The 19,808-nt window shown below is 43.1% G+C and overlaps 1 protein-coding gene across 3 annotated transcripts in view; it reads right to left on the bottom strand.

Moving 5' to 3' along the window:
- Positions 1-8: 8 nt before the first annotated feature.
- The window catches only part of LOC307211101 (polycystin-1-like), a gene marked incomplete at its 3' end in the record, with an annotated part of 61,165 nt that continues 41,365 nt past the window's right edge, over positions 9-19,808 (bottom strand). Inside the window, exons 27-42 of one of the 3 annotated variants that reach the window (XM_079967351.1) lie at positions 19,003-19,198; positions 18,618-18,785; positions 16,716-16,859; positions 14,712-14,922; positions 13,551-13,674; positions 13,107-13,256; positions 12,214-12,272; positions 11,433-11,647; positions 10,715-10,829; positions 9,499-9,671; positions 7,566-7,768; positions 5,731-5,922; positions 3,445-3,599; positions 1,950-2,080; positions 1,228-1,381; positions 9-249 (exon numbers count right to left, since the gene is read on the bottom strand). In XM_079967351.1, the coding sequence (XP_079823477.1) occupies positions 9-249; positions 1,228-1,381; positions 1,950-2,080; positions 3,445-3,599; positions 5,731-5,922; positions 7,566-7,768; positions 9,499-9,671; positions 10,715-10,829; positions 11,433-11,647; positions 12,214-12,272; positions 13,107-13,256; positions 13,551-13,674; positions 14,712-14,922; positions 16,716-16,859; positions 18,618-18,785; positions 19,003-19,198 (2,631 nt within the window). Of the gene's footprint in view, positions 250-1,227; positions 1,382-1,949; positions 2,081-3,444; positions 3,600-5,730; positions 5,923-7,565; positions 7,769-9,498; positions 9,672-10,714; positions 10,830-11,432; positions 11,670-12,213; positions 12,273-13,106; positions 13,257-13,550; positions 13,675-14,711; positions 14,923-16,715; positions 16,860-18,617; positions 18,786-19,002; positions 19,199-19,808 lie in introns of those variants that run through there. The other 2 variants (XR_013836297.1, XM_079967352.1) reach the window with 2 other exon arrangements.

The following is a 19,808-nucleotide window of genomic DNA, read 5'->3' as shown; positions in this document are numbered from 1 at the left end:
AGAACAAGCTAACAACCTCCTTCCCTTGCAAAGCAAGAGCAAAAGCCCAAAAGGGAAATGATTTTGTTTCTATGGGAAGACTTGAGTTTCAAACAAAAACAAAAGTCTTGAGCAGCTTGCCTTTTGTGAGCCCAGTTGCTTGCTTGTAGGTCATGCAATATCCTCTGAGCTTCTGCAGAGGTGTTCCCAAGCTCCTTTGCGCAGCCATCTTTCGCATGGTAAAATCCTGCATGACCCCAGATCCAAAACCTGCCAACAGAGCCACATTAAAGGAACATGAATTTAAGAGTGTCAGAATGCCTTGGGAGCAATGTAAGCCTCCTCTCTTTTCTCCTGTGGCCTTTTCTAATTCCCTTTGGAACATCTTCTACCACATCCTTGCACTTGGAACAGTCAATTCAAGCTAAAGTACAGTCAAACTGCAAAGCAATGACCTGACCACATGACGAAGTTAGTGTAATGGGTTTATTTTTTAACATACATTTGCAAGCAAAGCTTTGGTCATAATTGATGATTAATTATTTAATTTCAATACCACGTAATATATTAAAGAATGTCTCTAAGCAGTGTACAGGAAACTGAAGCAACAACGGACAACTTAAAAGATTGCAAAAACACACAGTTACATATCGACATGTTACATTAATACAAAGTTGCAAATACATAATAATCGATATCAAGTCATTTTCCTTCTGACACACCCTCCCTCTGGGCCTCCAGGTTCTCAGTCCAACAGACTCTCAGCTCACCCACAAAAGTCTCACAATGAGAAGAATTCCTGGAAACAGTGGACATTACCCTAGTCTCTTACTCTAGACTTGCTTTTCATGGTCAGCCCCAAGATGCATAGTACGTCCTCAGGCTGTGTCCCATTCAGATGCCCTCTCCACACTCAGGTCCAGGTCCAGCAGGTTTTGTTGAGTTTCCCTGGGGTTCCAAAGGATGGGAAAGGGCCCCCCTTCCACCCGCAGCTCTTTCTTCACCCTCTGTCTCTCCTCCTCCTCAGCCTTCTTAAATGATAACTGCCCAATCCACAGAGACATCCACGTGTGACATTGGCATTCACACAACTGGTTCAACCTGTGGCAGCCTGTCTGGGAGTCAGCACAGAGAGACTGAAAGCTGTCACGTGCTGATAGGGGTTGTGAGAAAGGGTCCTCAGAAGAGAAATAAGAAGGAGCTACAAGGGAGAAACCCAGAGGTAAGCATCCCCACATCAATTCATACCTAACAGAAGTGTGCTCAGTTGCGTCAGGGCATGCATTTTTATTTGTATCCCTAGGAGCTTCTGATCTGGACCCAGACAAGCAGCACAGAGGACAGGGGCAGCTGGCAGTACTGAAGTGGTATATCTGAGATGCAATTCCAGGCTGGGGAAGTCCTAGGAGGCACAGAAAAATGTACAGGCAAAGCTTTTTTTTATTATTTTAAAGAATCTCAGATGCCACTTGCTAGATATTATGCCTTTCAACATGTACAAGTGATTTTCTACAAGTTCACACTCTCCAACTTAGTAGCCCAACCTATATTCACCCTATTTCTCCTTTAAACCCCTGGCATATGTTTGGGGGTAACCTTATTGCAGTCCCACAAAAGTCCCTCCCACTAGTTCAGGTTTAATGTACAGTACATGTCACCTTGGGGCTTCTCTCAGATCCGGGTTACATTTCCTTCCCCCCCCCCCCCCGCATCCCAGCTCACTTTCATATTTTTAGGGCTTCGTCTGAATGTTCCCAATTTCCTCTTTTCATTGTTTGTCAAATGTGTCCATAAAACCAAGCCTGACTACATGAGCTCTTCTGAAGTCTCAACCCTGACATTTTTTAAAAAACCAACTTCGTTATTTTGTTTGTTCATTTGTTCTCTTCTTTTGGCCAGACACAATCTCTTACTGCCTGTTTGTCACTTTACCACCCAAGAGAAAAAGGTGATTGTAGAAGAATTCACACCTAGATCCATCATTTGGCTTGCGGTGGAGCTTTGTAGCTGCAGCTGAGGCACTCCTACTATTGTCAGCTTTGTGTTGCCATAAAGGTATTTCAGTAGCACTGTGTCAATCCATTCCAATGTGTCGGAGTAGCTACAAAATAAGCAAAAGGAGAGAAAAAGGACCAGTGCAGTTCTTCAACCAAGTGGCCTGTTTTTAAAGCAAATCACAGTAAAGAATTCCTTTGCAATCCTAGAATTCTCTGACAATGAAATCCATCCCTTTGTAAATCAAGAAAAACTTTAATAAAAATACATTTATAAAAAATCCATCCCTGCTACAAAAATGCGGGTGAGACGAAATAAACTGATTGCGACTGAACACATACTGGAAAGTTGTTATATAGGAAATAAAATTTCTTGCCACCCCTGTATGATGATTTCACCCATCAATGGACTAAGGAATCCATCTGTGGGTGCAGCCAGCCAGTTCCAGTTTGCCTTTACAAGGAGGTATTCGCCACAAGACCCAGAGGAACACTGAGAACAACCTGTGGACTCCCCTTGGCCTTCAACCATCAGGGATTTGAGGCTGCTCTGGTCTCTGAGAGTCTTAACATGAACAAGGCTCAGGGTGAAATAACTAGGGCAGGAGTCACTTAATGAACATTGTCCATGGAAGCCATGTGCAAGGGAATTTCCCCCATGCCCCACAAAACTGGCCCAGGAGGGTGTCAGAAGAACCTCCAGAACAACACACAGCTGGGGTAGAGGAGTGATCATTCTGAAATACTTGCATGGACAATGTTCAATACAGTGTGTCATTAAATTGCCAGATGAATAATGAATGTTCATTTTAGGGTGCCACACAATGATTTTACTGTAACAGCCTAGTACAGCAATGTTCCAGTCAAGAATTCAGTGACCCTTCCTTGCTGGAGAGCCTTCAAGCACTTGCTGGGTAGAAATCTCTCAGGGATCCTCTGTCTTCCCAAACGGAGCAAGGTTTGGACTAGGCAGCCTGACAAGGCCACCTCAGCTCTTATGATCCTATGACTACAAGAAGATGGAAATGCTGCATTGTTTTTCTATTTTATCTCAGCTTGCAGGATGCATTTGCAGCAGGGTTTTTTTTTTGGGGGGGGGGTTAGTAGCACTTTTACAATTTGAAGAACTTTTTAAAAATGTAAGGTGCTTTGTGTTAGAATGCCTTCAAGCACTTTGGAGAAAAAACAGCACACACTACAGTACAACAACTGCTCTAGTGTGAATATACTCTATGTAGCATCTGGCAACAATGACTGACACAGACAGAAATCTGGCAAGATGGACAAGCAGTTGGGCCATGTCTGATTGTATTTGCAGCTTTGTTCGAAGACAACTTACTTGTTCTTTGACACATTTGACTATTTGGTCATGTGGCATCTTCCTGAAATATAATTTTTATTATATTTCTCTAGAGATGGTGAGCTGCCTCCTCTGTCCATGTCCCCCCCCCCCTCTCTCTGGAGAGCTCACCTGCGCACAGAAGTGAAGTTCAGTCCTTTGTCGTTTGTCACAGAGATGGCCTGTTTGACAGCAGCATGCAGGAGGTGGACGTTGTTGTCATGGAAGCATCTCTGGTAATTGATGGTCAGCACCACCAGAAAGAACAGCATATGAGTGAGGCAGTTCTGGAGAGGAGGAGGTGGGAGAAGAAAGCAACAAAAGTGATGGAGCATGAACAGGGATGTCAAGTACTGCCAATAAGAGAGTGATCAAAAACCAGACTGCAAAGAGGTGAAAACCCCAGCAATCGCTAATGTGCATTTATTATTTAAACATAGAAAGATGTAATGCTTTCCTACTACCTAACACTACCATTGGGTGACATCAACAACAAAATTAAGGTTGCATTACTATTTATTATTATTTTTTTTCATCATTCTTTTTATTAATTAATTCCACAAAAGAAAATAAAAAACTAACACACATATATATAAAAAAAATCAATATACAAAAAGTAAAAAAAAGGATTTACAAAAAGAAAAAAAGCGAAGTGTTTATCAAGGATTGGGGAAAGTATGTGGATTATCTGGAATGTATTAGTGAGGGACCAACAACGCTAAAGGGATTTAGAGACGCACTGTGAAAGACAAAGAGTTATTGTTTAAAGCAAACAGGAGACAGAGATAGGTTTAACGACAATAATAAGCAGAGAAACGTGTGAATTTGATTACTGCTTCGAAAGATTTATGGACAAGCTGAAGGAAGTCTCGAAAGGGATGTATATGTAATAATGTTAATGGGCAAATCACAAGTTTATGTATTTCTTATTTCTTACTATTTATTATTATTATTTATTTAAAACACTTTTATGCCACCCTTAAATTCGATTTCCGTGTCGTTTAAAGTACAAATCAATATTGGTCTGATCAGTTCAAATCCAGCCAGGCAGAAATTATCCATAGAATGGAATATCCTATCCTATAAAACCAGTCCAGAACAGCAGCAGGATAACTAACTTCACTGAAGCCCTGGTCCAGCCATATGAACTTGTCCCTGTGCAAGACAAGTCGCTAATGTTTAGGTCAATGCCACAATCTTATTGGACAAACGTTTTTCAAAGAGTTGAAGGTGCTACACATCAAAGCAGCCTTTGCCAGCCTGGTGCCCTCCAGATGTTTGCTGCTACAAACTCCCATCAGCCCTAACCAGCATCCCTATGTAATGCCAGGGCTAGTGGGAGTTGTAGTTCAAAACATCTGGAGGGCTCCAGGCTATCAAAGGCCAAGTTACATCCAGGATTGCTCTTGAGATGGACAGTTATTTCTTTTGCCCTGTTATCATCTCTGGTCAAACTGGTTTGGCAGAGCTTAGGGGCACCACAAGAAATCTACATACCTGTTTGAATCACTGATGCACTGCCATCCTAACTTTCAACTTCAAATTATAATCGGTCTCCAACCTTAGCTGCCGTTATCAATAAAGTTGAAATTTAAATCTGTTCTGACACCTAGTGGTCAAAGAAAATCCTCACACTTGCAATCTCGTTTTTTCTAATTCACTGATCATCACCAACTTGTGGGTCAGGGACCAGGCCCACTGTTTGGTTGTAGCCTGATGTAAACTGAGAACACAAAATACATAATAAACCAAAAACAAATCAATAACCCCCCGCCCACAAACACACTCCTCTTACCTTGATTGCCACTACCTCTGGCCACTGAGAGAACAGGATACAGCACTAGATCTGATCTAGGAGGGGTCTTCCTGTGTCCTTAGGAATCTTCTTCCTCTAGCCATCTTTATTCATTGCTCCATTGCTTAGAGCGGCCTCGGTCCAGTATAGCGTATCCACCCCCATTGTTCTACCCGGACACTGAGGTCCAGCACCGAGGGCCTCCTGGCAGTTCCCTCGCTGTGAGAAGCCAAGTTACAGGGAACCAGGCAGAGGGCCTTCTCAGTAGTGGCACCCGCCCTGTGGAACACCCTCCCAGCAGATGTCAAAGAGAACAACAACTACCAGACTTTTAGAAGACATCTGAAGGCAGTTCTATTTAGGGAAGCTTTTAATGTTTGATGCATTACTGTATTTTAATATTTTGTTGGAAGCCGCTCAGAGTGGCTGGGGAAGCCCAGCCAGATGGGCGGGGTATAAATAATAAATTATTATTATTATTATTATTATTATTAGAGCGTCATTGCTTAGAGCCTAACTGAATGTTCTATCAATTGCACCATTCTTCTTTCCCACCTCCATCATTTGTGCGGTTCCTCAAGCCACCCATTGCAACATTTTGCACAAGGGAAGAAGTCACTTACCCACATCAACCCTTTGAGAGCTCGGACTTTCTTGGCCTCTTCCTTGGCCTGCAGCAGCCCATAACCACAGGGCACGCGCACCTTCCCAACTCGTTCGGGCATCTGCTTAACCAAGGGCTTCCCCACCAGTCCATCAGCTTCGTTCTCCACTGGCTTGCTGATGAGAGCGGCATGCAGAGCCCCAAAGAGCACCTGAGAAAGCAGGTATATTCTCAAAGGCATTGCTGGAAGGGCAGAGGAAGCTGTCTTCTGCCAAGTCAGCCCATTTAGTTAAGCACTGTCAACACTAATTGGTGCCAGCTTGCCAGTGTTGCACCCCAAACCCCCACCTACCAAGAGTCTTTCAATCCCTGGAGATGCCAGGGAATCCTAGTACAGTGGTACCCTGGGTTACAGACACTTCAGGTTACAGACTCCGCTAACCCAGAAATAGTACCTCAGGTTAAGAACTTTGCTTCAGGATGAGAACAGAAATCGTGCTCCGGCGGCACAGCGGCAGCAGGAGGCCCCATTAGCTAAAGTGGTGCTTCAGGTTAAGAACAGTTTCAGGTTAAGATCGGACCTCCAGAACGAATTAAGTTCTTGACCCAAGGTACCACTGTACAGAAAGTGTTAATTCAATACACAAAGCTGTTCTTTCAAGATTTCATTGGCCTTCTCTCTAGACCTATGAGTGGATATCATGGCACTTCTTGACTCTGACCAAGAATATACTTCACGGGCAGCCTTTCTGCTGATTTCTTTTTTTTAAATTCACTAGTTTTTCTTCCCAGCCTTTTATTAGCAGGCCAGTTGTACAAATAGCCCTTACTTTGGTTTAGAGGGAAACTACACATTAAATTGAAAAGTCATTAGATTTCCCATAAGCAGGGGAGGGGGATTTTGGTCAGGAACATATAGAATGGGAAAGAGACTGTTAAATGCACATCCTTCCCAGTGCCACTGCTTAATCTAGGAACTATCTCATTAAAAAGAAAGCATTAAAACATCACAGATCTCCCACATCATGCATAGTTTGGCCAACTGTGTCTTAAAAGAACTTAAAGGCTTACAGGCTGATTACAGAGTTGTTTGCAATAACCCTTTTTTGGTTTAAACATTATCTATACAGTGGTACCTTGGTTCCCAAACACCGAAAACCTGGAAGTAAGTGTTCCAGTTTTCGAACGTCTTTCAGAAGCCGAACGTCCGATGTGACTGTCGGCTATTGTTTCCGGGGCACCTGCACCAATCAGAAGCTGTGCCTTGGTTTTTGAACATTTCGGAAGTCAAATGGACTTCCGGAATGGATTAAGTTTGGTGCTTTTGTTTTTGCTATTTATTTTGCGTTTTTGTTTTTGAGGCTTTTTAGGTTAATTTGTTTTTGTGACTGGGTGGTACCCAGTTCAGCTACTGATTGATTGATTGATTGATTGATTGTGTGACTACAGAAATGGATAAAAGCCCCCCATCCAAACAATGACCATCATCGGTACAGGTAAGATTATTTTGTTTAATTTTAATTTTTAATCATCTACAATACTGTCTTATTTATTTTACAGTACATTGATTATTGCTTTCATTTTATGGATCAATGGTCTAGTTACATAGTAAAATTCATGTTAAATTGCTGTTTTAGGGGGTTGTTTGTAAAAGTCTGGAATGGATTAATCTGTTTTGCATTACTTTCTATGGGAAAGCGCGCCTTGGTTTTGGAACACTTTGGTTTTGGAACAGACTTCCGGAATTTGAGAACCTTCCTTAAGTTTGAGAACCAAGGTACCACTGTAAACATATAGCAGGTGTGACCGTTGAGAAAATTCCAGCAGTGCCAATGAATTCTGTTGTGCTATTACCTTCATTGGCTCCAAAAAGATGAAAGATGTGGTGAAAGCAAAGGCAGAGGAGATCAGCCACATCAAGGCAGTGTGGTCAAGGAAGGAGGAGCCATATAAGATATTGATGGAGAAACAGCCAGCAAGCAGCAAGAAGATGGCTACGTAGATAGCTGGGAGCATCCTGGCAGGGAAGAGCCATTCCTGAGGTCTTCGGGGCACCCCTAAAATGAAGACAACCAAGCACCTGGAGTTACATCCCTTTTATTTGGAAGAATCCCAGGATCCTTCCTCTTCTCAAGAGCTATGATTTCATCTGTATGAAAGCAGCCATGGGCATTTCTATCTCTTTTAGGTCAACACGGCATTCATCTATTATATCAATCCATCTGAGCAGGGCAAAATTACCCTTGCTCCAAGTACTTCTAAGCCCTGTATCGCCTCCTCCTAACCGGAAAATGCACCTTGCCCAATTTAAGAAAGCAATCTCATCCTCAATGTGTCATGGTCCATAAGGGGACATCACTCAAGTGAGACAATATTCATTCTGCATTTCCACTTTAAAGTGTCCAATTTATTTATTTTTAAAAAAGAAACAAATAATATTCCAAAACAATGTATATAGCATAAACACACAGTGTCCAACAGTATTAACGCCAGTGTGTTCCCAACAAAATAAAATCAAAACAATAAAATCATGTAAAATCACAAAAGAGAAAACAATAATATACTACTTTGGGAAAGCATATACAGTTGTACCTTGGTTGTCGAACTTAATCCGTTCCGGGAGTCTGTTCAACTCCTGGAACTGTTCGAAAACCAAAGCGTGGCTTCCGATTGGCTGCACGTGCTTCCTGCACTCAATTGGAAGCCACGTTGGACATTCGGCTTCTGAAAAATGTTTGCAAACCGGAACACTCACTTTCGGGTTTGCAGCATTCAGGAGCCAAAACATTCAAGTACCAACGCATTCAAGAACCAAGGTACGACTTTATGATTACAGAAACTCAAAGCAACCTCCTACCATTTATCTGCTTTTTACTTTAACAGTATGCATAAATAAAATTGTTTTTGCTGAAAGAAATTATGGAAAGGGGCAGATCTCTGAGGAGAGTATTCCAAAGTCTAGATGCAACAACAGAAAGGGTTAAGTTGTCAGGGGTAAAATTTGACCAGGATCAAGCACTGCAACATCCTATCCTTTGTCAGCCCTTAAGAGTGCCATGAAAATGGCATGTCTTTTTGTTGCACAGGAGTCCAGGCATTATCTTCACCTGGTCAATGAATTACGTGAAAAGAAAAACAGACTCTGTTTCTTCCCCCCGCCACCCCTGCATTAGTTAAAAGGTAAAGGTAAAGGGACCCCTGACCATTAGGTCCAGTCATGGCCGGCTCTGGGGTTGCAGTTCTCATCTTGCTTTATTGGCTGAGGGAGCCGGCGTACAGCTTCCGGATCATGTGGCCAGCATGACTAAGCCGCTTCTGGCGAATCAGAGCAGCACACGGAAACGCCGTTTACCTTCCCACTGGAGTGGTACCTATTTATCTACTTGCACTTTGACGTGCTTTCAAACTGCTAGGTTGGCAGGAGTAGGGACGGAGCAACGGGAGCTCACCCCGTGGTGGGGATTTGAACCGCCGACCTTCTGATCGGCAAGTCCTAGGCTCTGGGGTTTAACCCACAGCACCACCCGCGTCCCATCCTGCATTAGTTAATCCAGAATAATTACTATGCCCCAACTCAGAATAAAATTCTGATTCTGCCTTTAAGCAACTGTGCAAAAGGTGGGAGAAGCAATTTAGCTGCCTTGATCATATGTACAAAAGAGAAATTAAAGTGTGCTAAGGGAAATCTAATCTATGTTAAGTCATATTACAGGTGCCCCCTGTCCCAGCACTGAGGCTCCCATAATACAAGTCTATGAGGACATATCCCATTAGTGTTCACACATACCAATCCGGGTAGAAAGCGAGGAAACAGTAGCAGGCGGAAGTTCCAGGTCAGAAAAGAAAGCGCTGCCAATATTGGTCATAGCAGAGACGTAAGAGAACGACTTCCGTAGTAAGCCCCAGCTGCTTCCATGCTGCACAATCCCATCGGACCAGCCACTATTAGAACTTTCCATTCTGCCAGCCAAGGGAACAAAAGAAGAATGTGCCAGAATTAGAGGAGAAGGATGTGTCTCAGCCACCAGGGAAGGTACAACAACACATAGGAGCCATTTCAGAAGGGGGGGGGGGGCTACAGGCAGCTCACAGCCCTGTCCAGGCTAGGCTGGAACAGACATGTCTAATTTTCAGGCTAATGCAGGCTTGCTGCTATTGCACCAGGATGAGTCTGAACTTAGGGTCGAATAATATGTGTAATATAATATAATATAATAATAATGATATATAGAGTTTTAATTCTATAAACGATCAGATCGTGAAGCTGAGGCTCCAATACTTTGGCCACCTCATGAGAAGAGAAGACTCCCTGGAAAAGACCCTGATGTTGGGAAAGATGGAGGGCACAAGGAGAAGGGGACGACAGAGGACGAGATGGTTGGATAGTGTTATCGAAGCTACCAGCATGAGTTTGACCAAACTGCGGGAGGCAGTGGAAGACAGAAGTGCCTGGCGTGCTCTGGTCCATGGGGTCACGAAGAGTCGGACACGACTAAATGACTAAACAACAACAATTCTATCAATGTTTCCCTGTTGTTTAATTATTATTTTCTGGTTTTGGTGGTTTTTATTTGGTGGTATAAATAAATATATAATAATACTTTAAATATATTATTTTTTAATAATAATAATAATCAGGCTTAGCTTGTTCAGACTTCACTTTGAGATACACTGTGCTTGGGGTGCAGTTACATGCAATCTAAGTGCAGCAGAATCAGTTTGAACACAGCCTCTCTGCCTAGAAAAGCAATGCCTCAAACCACTTTCACCACATATTTGTCTGTTTCCATTAACCAAAATATGCTTTTTTAACTGAAAACAACCCAAATGGGAATGAATGACTATATTTATGTGTATAACTCAATTGATCGAGATATTAATTATTATGAGTTTGGGCTGTCCATTCATTTACTTTCTTAAAGGCCTTGTTCCCTCCGCCCCTGCGAGCCCCCATCTCTTGAGTTGAATGGCTGCTCAAGGCAGCAGCAGACCAGGCAACATACCCATCATAGATGAGATCTGCTTCAACTTGAGGTGAAAACCGGCCACTGTCAGATGTGACACAGTCAGAGATGTTCTCCTGAGTTCTGTCAACAGCACAGTTGAGCAAACCTTCCGCTGTGGGGACAATAAGAAAAACTGAAGTTATAAAGTAGGCTCTACTGCTAAGCCTTCATGCAGCTAAGCTTCCTTTTCACCTTCCCAACCCCATTTCTGAAGCCAATTCTCTCACCTATTTTGCAGCCCTGCTTTGCACTCCCCTTTCCACCTTCATCCCTATGTCCATTCCTCCTACCGCACAGTACAACTACTAACCACCTTTTTCATTACAAATCCTCCAATGGCGGGTCAGCGTGATGACAGCCTTACATTTTTATGTATAGAGGAAGAAGTAGCTCATTATGAGGGAGGCCAACTTTCAAAGTTCCTTTTCAGAATCAAAATAGCATAAAAAGCAAACAAACAAGTGTACCCTAAACCAGCTAGAAATTGCTTTCACTTATGATTGGCCCAAATTTATCAGTAAAAGGATGCAGTGCAATCCTACACATGTTTACTCAACAGCGAGCCCTGCTGTGAGTATTACTTAGGATTTGCAGCCTAGGTTTGGTTCATTTTTTTACCACTGCCAAACTTTTACTCATAAACAGGAGCGAATCTATGTGTGAGAGAGATTGAGTGCAAGGGAGACATAGTAGGGAAAATGTGGTAGGAGATTACCAGAGTGATGGCCACAGCTTGACCTCCTACTGTCCTCAGAATCTCTGAATGAAAAGGACAGGGGGTCATCATCAGAACTGGACATGGAGTCAATTCCCAACTTTGCCATTGCCTTCTTCCTCTTGAGAATCCGATTTCCATTCATCAGGGGGTCAGAGTTCAAAAGGTCAGGAATATCAAAGATGCTGTTGCATGAAGGCCATTCATTGGCAGCCCTGCAGATTTTTGAAAAGGCACCTGAGTAAGGTCCGAACCTTGGCCAGTAGGAAGCTCACACCTTGTTTAACTAGTTGAGGATGCTTCAACTGTAGCTAGATAATCTGAAACAGACTTTCACATCCCTGACCATTGCCCCTTCTGGCTGGGGCTGATGAGAGAGCCAGCAACCAACATCATCGGTAGGAACTGGGTTAGGGAAGGGTGTTCTAGGGTGAGAAAAGATTCTTGTGCCTCAAGAGTCTGCTCAGACAAACCTACCAAAGCCAGGATGCTACTATAGCTAAATGATTGGATATGCCAGCAAAAATCCAAGGTTCCACTCAACTAAGAAGGTTGTTGGATAGCTGTAAGCAAAGTCATAATTTCTCAGGGTTGTTTTGTGGCTAACTCACCACTAAGGGCCAAACTAAATGTGAGATTTATTATATGCTTTGTCCCAATGCGTGCGCACCCACCCACATGAGATGAAGCAACATCATGGGAGAGCTGTTTTTAGGACCAAGGTGAAACTGTCATTCTCCCTTGCTATTTTTGCTATTGCCATGCAGTATTGTAACAATACCTGTCGTTGCCTATGAAGTTCTTCTGGTTGGAAACTGGCTTTCTACTAAAGAGGGATTCCTGTAAAGGACAAAATAAAACAAATAAAAATGGTCAAATGGGAGGGAAATACCAAGTATGGATGCCACATAAAACCAAGAAATGTAAACCTCAAAGGAACCTTCATGCCGATTACCATTCAGGGTATATAAGTAAACTAATCTCTCTGCTACTATGTCATATTGAACAGAAGTCAAACTGAGGGTGACTAGATGAAATAGATGACAGGGCACCACCTTTTATAGTTATGTAGATCATAAAATAAAGGTGGATACTGTTTTTCTTTACTCCTGCAAATGTTATCACACGACCTGAAGAATTTATTCCAGCAAAGCAGCTCTTTTAAGATGGAAGTGGCTGACAAAGGCATCACAACAAAGAATTTTATTTTGTAAAAAAAAGAAGAAGAAGCAGCTTTGAAAATGCAATATGTCCTCTAGATATCCTTGGTAGCCAAATTCCTTGCAGTGGGATGAGGAGGCGGGAGTTTAAACCAGGAAATCCAAACCTCTCCTCAACTACAAGCTCACTAGCTGGTCTTAGGTAAGCCACAGTTTCTCAGACTCAGCTCCTGCATTTGCAACATGGGGGTGATGATGATGTTGATGATGATGATAAGAAACAAGCAATCAAACTACCTCACAGGGTTCTTGTACAGACAATCAAGATAATATATGCATAGCACTTTGAACATTATATATCGATATAAATGCTTTTTAAAACAATAGCTCAAGCCTGGGGAGGTTGCTGGTTGGTTACAGGATCTCATGCAAGTTCAGCATTTGGCTGTTCCATATAACACTGTGGAAATTCTTTCTATTGCCACTATGAGGCCCACAGAATAGCTCTACTCACACTGCCAACAGAATCCATATCCACAATGGACTCCATTCTTCCAGGGACAGATAAGAAGGAGGAGCTACCCAAGTTAGAGCAGTCAAGAGACACATCCATCTCCACAGTCTGGCAGTCCTGAGCAGGCGGGTCAGGATCTTCTATTACAATCTGTTGGACAGAGGGGACATGTTCACACACCCTAACCAAACATTCAGTGGGGCCTTTGTCCTGCTGCCACCCACTTGGAAGGCTGGTGCTCCACTCAGCACTTGCTTGGCAATTTCTAATTCATTTCACAATGTAAAGGAAACGATTCATGACTCAGCGGTCCCTTCCATCTCTAACATTCTATAGCATTTGTATTCTTCCCATTCTTATCAGTTATGTCTGTTTTTCTGGCTTTCCTTCCTCGGTTCCTGGTTAGCTTTCTCTCCATGTTGCCTTTATGATTGAAGGAGGTACCTTACTGCGTGTTTTCCGGAAGAGAAAACTGAAGAGTAGTTGTATTGGGTAAACCACGACTGCTGCAGTTATTCCAACCACAATGCTCTCTGCAGTCAAAGAAATCTGTCTTCCAACAGGATAGCTGCAGGGGGGAAAATGTAGATTTAGCCATTTAGCCAGAACCTAGAGTAAGTGAGCAATGATCTGAATAGTGTCATATTTTATGTGGAGTCCTTTCTGAGGGCACAGTTTTTAGACCACACACACAAACATGATATCAATGCATCAGATGGTCAGAGCTCGAAAGGAGCCATCTGATTATAACAATACAGCTAAAGCATCTCACTCTCCTCTCCCCCAGGCATCCTGGGAACTGTAGTTTGTTAAGATGCTGGGAACTGTAGCTCTTTGAGCTCTTTGGCCAAAGGTCTAACAACAACAACAACAACAATTTATTATTTATACCCTGCCCATCTGGCTGGGTTTCCCCAGCCACTCTGGGCAGATTCCAACAAAATACACTGGTACCTCGGGTAAAGAACTTAATTTGTTCTGGAGGTCCGTTCTTAACCTGAAACTGTTCTTAACCTGAGGTACCACTTTAGCTAATGGGGCCTCCTGCTGCTGTCACGCCGCCACCATGCGATTTCTTTTCTCATCCTGAAGCAAAGTTATTAACCTGAGGTACTATTTCTGGGTTAGTGAAGTCTGTAACCTGAAGCATCTGTAACCTAAGTGTCTGTAACCCGAGGTACCACTGTACTAAAATACAATAATTCATCGAATAGTAAAAGCTTCCCTAAACAGGGATTCCTTCAGATGTCTTCCAAAAGTCATATAGTTGTTAATTTCTTTGACATCTGGTGGGAGGGCGTTCCAGAGGGCGGGTGCCACTACCGAGAAGGCCCTCTGCCTGGTTCCCTGTAACTTCGCTTCCCCCAGTGAGGGAACCGCCAGAAGGCCCTTGGCGCTGGACCTCAGTGTTGGGGCAGAACGATGGGGGTGGAGATGCTCTTTCAAGTATACTGGGCCGAGGCCATCCCCCACCCCATGATTTGGGGGGAAGAGAGAGTCATGTGTTTTAAATGGATGGTGTGTCAGTAACATTCCATTGAGCTCATCCTTCCTTTCTGCTTGCACCTGTTGCGCATTCCCTCCCTTGCTCCCCGATATGCTCACCTGTGGCCCTTAACTCCAACTGCACCATACCAGACGGCGCACGTAGCTAGGAAGAGCTGAACCATGAGCAGGCAGCAAGTGAGCCTCTGTACCCGGGTAAAGCGGCTGTTAGGAGGACGGCTCCAAACAGAAAGCCAGATGTGCCAGTCGGAAAACCCAAGGTGCATCTGTGCAGGGAAAATTCGGGAAAAGCATCTCAGTTCCTGTGGACCTGTAAACAATAACAGAAACCAAATTCACTGCCTTCTAGTTGCTGCCAACAGCATCTCTTCATGCTGAACCATCCTTATTTCCTCTAGCCAGCATCACCGCTGTCATAATTATTTAACTACTGGACTTGTCACTAATTTTGGGCACCTGTTGCCTTGTCAGTGGTGCACAAAACTTTTCATATATGAAAAATTGAAGAATATCATGCAAAATGTCACAGTGTTTTTCACAGAAACATCCCCCCCCCCCGCCCGACCTTTTTCATTTACTCAGGCCTTTGTTAATTAAATAGACCCCTATGGTGGTGCCCATCCTTTAATGGATTGGTTAGGACTTGTCCTTATTAATATGTTATTGGATGAGCATTTTGTGTATTTTTGCATTCATTGTTTAAACTTTTCCAGTTTTAATTGTGTTATCTGCAGCATTTTATCCTGTTAAATCATTCTAAGAGTCTCCCCCTTTTGTATAAAGTGACCAACAAAATTAATAAACAATAAAAACACAAATAATAATAAAAACATTCCAGTTCTGCAAAACCCCCATTTTTTATTTTATTTTGTGAGGGAAAGGAAAGTTTGGCTGGGATTAAAGCCCCCACCCAGGCTCTAGGGACAAGAATAGCTTCTGAGGCAGGCTGAGGTCTAGCGATAAAGAGGCCACAAGTCACCATGTGATTGATGAATAGATGCAACAGACTGAGAAAAAGGAAGTAATTTAATTACAAGGAAACTCAGAAGGGAGGGATTTGAGGAAGTCAACCAAGATGTTTAAAAGGTTGGATTTGTGAAGAATTAAGTTTGTTGTTATTGTTTATCTGTTTATTGTTCCCTTCCCCCCTTTCTTTTTCTTTTTTTGTTTTTGTGTATCATTTGCTTTGTGGTTTGTGTTATCATTGTGGGAAATCCAATAAAAAAAATATTTTAAAAAAAGAGAAAGAGGAAGTAAAGTGAATGAGAAAGCGCTCCAAGAAAGTAGTTCAGACAAAGAAGAAAATGAGTATGTGCGTCAAAACAGATTTGGCTTTAAAACGGGGTGGGGGCAAGGTGCCCACATGGTTGGCTCCCATGATTGGTCTCTGCCCTGTTAGGCTTACCTGTTAGCAGTGGCAGACTCTGGGAATCCACAAACCATCTAAATTACCCACAATCCCCCTCAATGGTGCAATGATTCTCAGAACCAGCTGCAGCCAAGAGAGTGGGTGGTCCCAGCAGCTGCTCGAGGGTGCTGATGCTGCTCTTAATATTAAGAAACTGCCCGGTGTTCAAGGCAAGATATACGCTATGTCAACTCATCACTACAGTCGTTCCTTGGTTTTCGAACAGCTTAGTTCTCAAACGTTTTGGCTCCCAAACGTCGCAAACCGGAAGTAAGTGTTTTGGTTTGTGAACTATTTTTGGAAGCCGCATGTTCAATGGGGCTTCCGATTGGCTGCAGGACCTTCCTGTAGCCTATCAGAAGCTGCGCTTTGGTTTCCAAATGTTTTGGAAGTTGAACGGACTTCCAGAATGGATTCTGTTAGACTTCCAAGGTACAACTGTATAGTACTTTGCTCTGGAAATGGCAACTGTTTTTGTAAACTGCTTTGAGGGTTCTTTTTTTTACAATCAAGCGGTGTATAAATTTTATGAAATAAATAAACGAGGGCCAAGAAGGGTGGACTAATGTAGGATACCAGAGACTTGATATCCCATACTGGTTTGAACTACCCAGCCAATTTTCTAGTCCCGTAGTTACCAATACCTATGAAAACTGCAGTGCTCAGGACACTATTCCCACAGGCTATCAACTCACATGCTGCAAGGACCTCTTTTTCCACCATTCCCTCATTCTTTTCATTTTCCACAGACAGCCAGTCCTCCACTAGGAAGAAGTACATATTGTCTGTCTGCTTGTCCCATACAATAACGTGCTGCAGGTACCAAGAGGGGTCCAGACCTGGTCATAAAGAAAGATGGTGAAGCGAACAACTTCCAAACAACTAGCTGAATGACAACTGTTCAGGACTGTGGCAACAGGGGGCACCAGACCACACAAATGGGTGGGTGCCCAGAGATGGGCTCCGAGAAACTTTGCTTCTCCCTGGTCCCTTTTGATTGGTTTTTTTTTTTTTTTTATTTAGTTTGCAGTTAAGGAGGAAAGAACTTAATCCCCAGTCCTGGTTCAGAAACCACACCAAGCCAAACTTTGGCATAGCACAGCGCAGCAGCTGAAGGGAACAGGGAAGAGCATAGCAATTGTGAACTCCTCTCTGGGGTCCTTTATGTTCACACAGCTTGGCTTAGCACAGTGGTTCTCAGACTTATTTCTCTGGGTCACACTTTAATATAAATTTGCTTGTGCCACACTGAATTTTTTATTGATAAGAAATACATTTCAAAACACAGCTAGTATCCTCAGTATCACTTGACGCTCCTGCTCTCATTTTGAAGATATCTATCCATATTCTGCAAATAAAAAAAAAATTCTTTGATACTACACTATACAGAAATGTTTAAATGTTTCTTTGATTGTCCTTGAATCTTCTTGCCACATTTGTGGTCTTCTCCCTTTGAGAACCACTGGGTTATAGTGTAAGCAATTTATGGCAAGCAATACTACAACATTTGATGATGGAAATAAACTTAACAAATTCATGGAAGGAAGATCTATTAAAGGCTATCAGGCTGCACAGACACCATTCATTTAAAGCACATGACTTCCTCCATAGAATCCTGTGAGTTTATCCCTCAAGGAGCTACAATTCCCAGCACTTTTAACAAACAAAATTCCCAGGATTCTTTGGGGGAAGTCGTGTGCTTTAAATTTATGGTGTGCATGCAGTCTTATGCTGAATCGTTACATGAAGCAGAAGGCCAGACTCAGGGACAAATAACCAGGGAAAGCCAACACCATCACAACCTGCTTGTGAACACTCAAAGGTACCTGGCTACCTAGAAATTCTGCAGTCCATAGCAAATTCCAAGACTGGGCTTTCTGGACTGTGGGCACCTTGCTTTTTGCTCTGCAGTGTAATGTAGTGGTTAGCTCATGGGTAGGCAAACTAAGGCCCGGGGGCTGGATCTGGCCCAAACACCTTCTAAATCTGGCCCGCAGACGGTCCGGGAATCAGCATGTTTTTACATGAGTAGAATATACAGTGGTACCTCTGGCTGCAAACGGGATCCATTCCTGAGGCCCGTTCACAACTTGAAAAGAACACAACCCGCATCTGCGCACACACATGATGTCATTTTTGCGCATCTGTGCATACGCAAGCGGTGAAACCCGGAAGTAACAGTTTCTGGTACTTGCGGGTTGCCGCGGAACACAACCTGAAAACACGCAACCTGAAGCAAGTGTAACATGAGGTATGACTGTATTCTTTTATTTATAATGCATCTCTGGGTTATTTGTGGGGCCTGCCTGGTGTTTTTACATGAGTAGAATGTGTGCTTTTATTTAAAATGCACCTCTAGGTTATTTGTGGGGCATAGGAATTAGTTCATTTTTTTTTTCCAAAATATAGTCCGGCCCTGCTGAAAAAGATTGCTGACCCCTGGGTTAGAGTGTTGGACGAGAACTGGGGAGACCTATCCACTATGGGAGGCAGGGGAATCATGCACATTGCCCCTGAACTCCTACGAGGAAAGGTAGAACATAAATGTATTTTAAAAATTTAAAAGCACAAAAAGAGCATTGATTGTCAAGTCATACCCGTGTTATCATGCCAGACGTGGATCTTCCAAATCTCTCCTAGGTTTGCATCCGTTTCTATTTGGAAAATATCCTGGCTGTTTCTCTGGAAGGCCCAGCCCTTGTCCAGGTGGCGAGAGCCGCTTTTGTTCAGCCCATATAATCGGATCCCTATATGGGCTGTGGTACCTTCAAAAGATGTGCAGCATAGCGGAAGGTAATGTTAAATTAAACTCCTGTGAATCTTTAGCTCTTTACAACAAAGGGTCTCGTAGCACCTTAAAGACAAACAAATTTCTCAGGAGTGAGTGGAAGGTGCAAATACCAGGGGAAAGGGCGAGTACGGAAGCATGTTCAATGGTGAAACGGGCTGTCAGAACAATACCCTGACTCTTCCCATCCATACCTGAGCCTCTTTTCCAGCCTGTCTTCACTATCAGCCAGTACTTGTACCGTCCAGGCTGACCACACCGAGGGATGATCCCTACCCGAGTGATGTCAATGTCGTCCAGCTTGTGGGATATCAATGCTATCCCCAGGTAAATGGAGAAAAGGACGGTGCAAGTGATCAGTGCCAAGGGACTCTGCCAGGAATGCTTCCTCTGAAAAAAATAAAGCAGACTGGGATTGGTGTGCATAGCGGGGGAGGAGGGGAAGGCTCCAGGTTAACCAACCAGTGGATAAACTGTGGTTCTCTGCTATACACACACACACACACACACACACACACAGACAATTTCAACATATCAAAACATATCATATTCATTATTTTTTCCCTCCCCCCCACCTCCCCAACGAACCCTCCCCCCCCAAGACTTCTCTCAGTTCCTCTCTCTGATTTCTCAACACATATTGTTCTCTGCATACTGTAATATTGTATAAATCCTTATATTATCTATCTACTATATTAACCATCAATAAATTTGTGTAGGTTTATTCAAAACCTGCCAAGGAGTCCGGTTCATTTTGTTGTCTTTTTAGATAGTTTCATTATTCTTTGAAGTCACAGTTGTCCTTATCTCGAAGTTTGTATGTCAGTTCAGCCAGTTCTGCATAGACCTTTATTGATATATTTGGGCACTTAATATACCACTCACATTTAAACAAATCTCTACATGGTTTACACACCACACAATTCAACAGGAGTGAAATGCACCGCACCATCCTGCCCCCCCCCCAAGCCATCCCTTGCTTTGCTGATCTCACATTAAA

Source organism: Podarcis cretensis (assembly GCF_951804945.1).
Source record: "Podarcis cretensis genome assembly, chromosome: 2".
NCBI lineage: Eukaryota > Metazoa > Chordata > Lepidosauria > Squamata > Lacertidae > Podarcis > Podarcis cretensis.
This window is presented reverse-complemented; position numbering and strand designations above follow the sequence as displayed.